At 40.5% G+C, this 2,087-nt stretch overlaps 1 protein-coding gene across 1 annotated transcript in view; it reads left to right on the forward strand.

The window, feature by feature from the left end:
- Positions 1-2,087, forward strand: part of LOC118326873 (dynamin-2-like) — a 17,156-nt gene that overhangs the window by 12,585 nt on the left and 2,484 nt on the right. The window contains 4 exon segments of the mRNA XM_035660017.1: positions 193-302; positions 391-502; positions 1,265-1,432; positions 1,578-1,804. Coding sequence (XP_035515910.1) covers positions 193-302; positions 391-502; positions 1,265-1,432; positions 1,578-1,804 — 617 coding nt within the window.

Genomic DNA, 2,087 nt, shown 5'->3' on the forward strand with positions numbered 1-2,087 from the left:
GAAAAGTTCTAGCTAATAAAGTAATTGCAGAGTTATTACCATAACACTACAGTAAAACTGTAGTCCTGAAGTGCCACGGGATAGTAAAATCTTACTTGTCATACCTTGAAGTGACTCTGTTGAGTTGATGTTTTATTAGTTATAGTCTACTTTCTTTTATATTGATCATTACATCACTGGGTGTTTTATCAGGAGAAAGAGAAGAAGTACATGCTGCCTCTGGACAACCTTAAGCTGAGAGATGTGGAGAAGGGTTTCATGTCCAGCAAACATGTCTTCGCCATCTTTAATACTGAACAGAGGTTTGGATGCTATGATCTTCTAAAACTTCTTCTGTTTATGGTGTTCATCTGTCTTTGATTAATGTGTGTGCACGTGTGTGTCTTACAGGAATGTGTATAAAGACCTGCGTCAGATTGAGCTGGCCTGTGACACTCAGGAGGACGTCGACAGCTGGAAGGCTTCGTTCCTCAGAGCTGGTGTATACCCAGAAAAAGACCAGGTATCAGAATGTATTCACATGCAGTTTACACATTATACGGATTCCAGTATTTCTCCAAATGTAGCCTAGGGATATTTAAAGATACACAGCATGCTGTTACATACAGAGAGTTTTGTCGGATGTTTGTCAGTTTTATATTATAATTGTTTTTATAACTAAAATGTTTAGTAGTATGAGTAGGTTTGCAGAGCACAAATGCTCCTTTTTAGCAATATCCTGTCCCACAATCACATTGTGTGTAACTATTCATTTATTCACTGCCCCAACGGTCCAGGAACCAAACCAGGGATCCAATATCGAGGCCAAAGCTATCCACTGTACCTTCCACACTAGTATATTCAGGTCATTTACTAAAACATTTGCATCCGGTATCCAAGGCTGGTATTTCCAAGTATTCACTTTAAAAAGTGTATCCAAAAAGATCTATTAACTGTAGTCAATCAATCAAACAGTTAATTATCAATTATTTATTCAAGAGTTTAAGTGTCAATAACTCAGCTGATCAGATTTGGCCAAACATCGGATTCTGATATATTAGAGTATATGACATCACATTTTTCCAACATAGTTTACTACCTTTACTAACTTTAAACCTATACAAGGCGCACAGACAACAACACAAAACTGATTATTTGCATGTGAAACAACCAAAACTGGTCTAACTTTGGCAGAAAACAGTGTGTTCATGTAGGAGTAACAGTCAAGAAAAGAAATTTCAGGCCCTTTAATGGATCTACATCTGTCTGTCCCTGTCTCGTTCAGCCGGAGAGCGAAGATGCGATGAATCCTAGCGACACAGTGTCCATGGACCCGCAGCTGGAACGGCAGGTGGAGACCATCCGCAACCTCGTGGACTCATACATTGGCATCGTCAACAAGTCCATCAGAGACCTCATGCCCAAGACTATCATGCACCTCATGATCAACAGTGTAAGTCTCTTTTTTTATTAGTCATACTTTATGATACATATACTTATATCATAAAGTATCATAAATGTATTCTCAGAGTCGCTCTCTACTGTATAGTCTTGAGTATTAACCGCCCTTCCTTTCCTTTTCCCTCTCCCATCTCCAGGCGAAGGACTTCATCCACTCTGAGCTGTTGGCCTACCTGTACTCTGCCGGGGACCAGGGCAGTTTGATGGAGGAGTCACCAGAGCAGGCTCAGAGGAGAGATGAGATGTTGAGGATGTATCATGCTCTGAAAGAGGCCCTGGTCCTCATAGGAGACATCAGCACCACCACTATTTCTACTCCAGTGCCTCCACCAGTAGATGACGGATGGATTGCCAAGGATCCAAGGTAGCATACACGAATAAACACAAATATATATCAGCTGCGTGTATGTCGGCCAATAGGTAACAAGAAAGTCAGTGCATGCTACACTAGGTTTTGGGTAGAGTCACAGTTACTTAGTTTGTCCACTTGATGGCAGTGGCACATTGATTTTGAACTGTAGAATGTCTTGCTTGGTTTGTATGCAGGTCACAATTAAGATGTTCCTGTATTGATCCTCCATGTGGAGCATCACAGAGCAATGTAGTGCAAAGAGTAAAGAACGAGAATAAAATACAACAAAATAAAA

Source organism: Morone saxatilis, unplaced genomic scaffold (assembly GCF_004916995.1).
Source record: "Morone saxatilis isolate NCDOM2014 unplaced genomic scaffold, NCSU_SB_2.0 Contig17, whole genome shotgun sequence".
Lineage (NCBI taxonomy): Eukaryota > Metazoa > Chordata > Actinopteri > Moronidae > Morone > Morone saxatilis.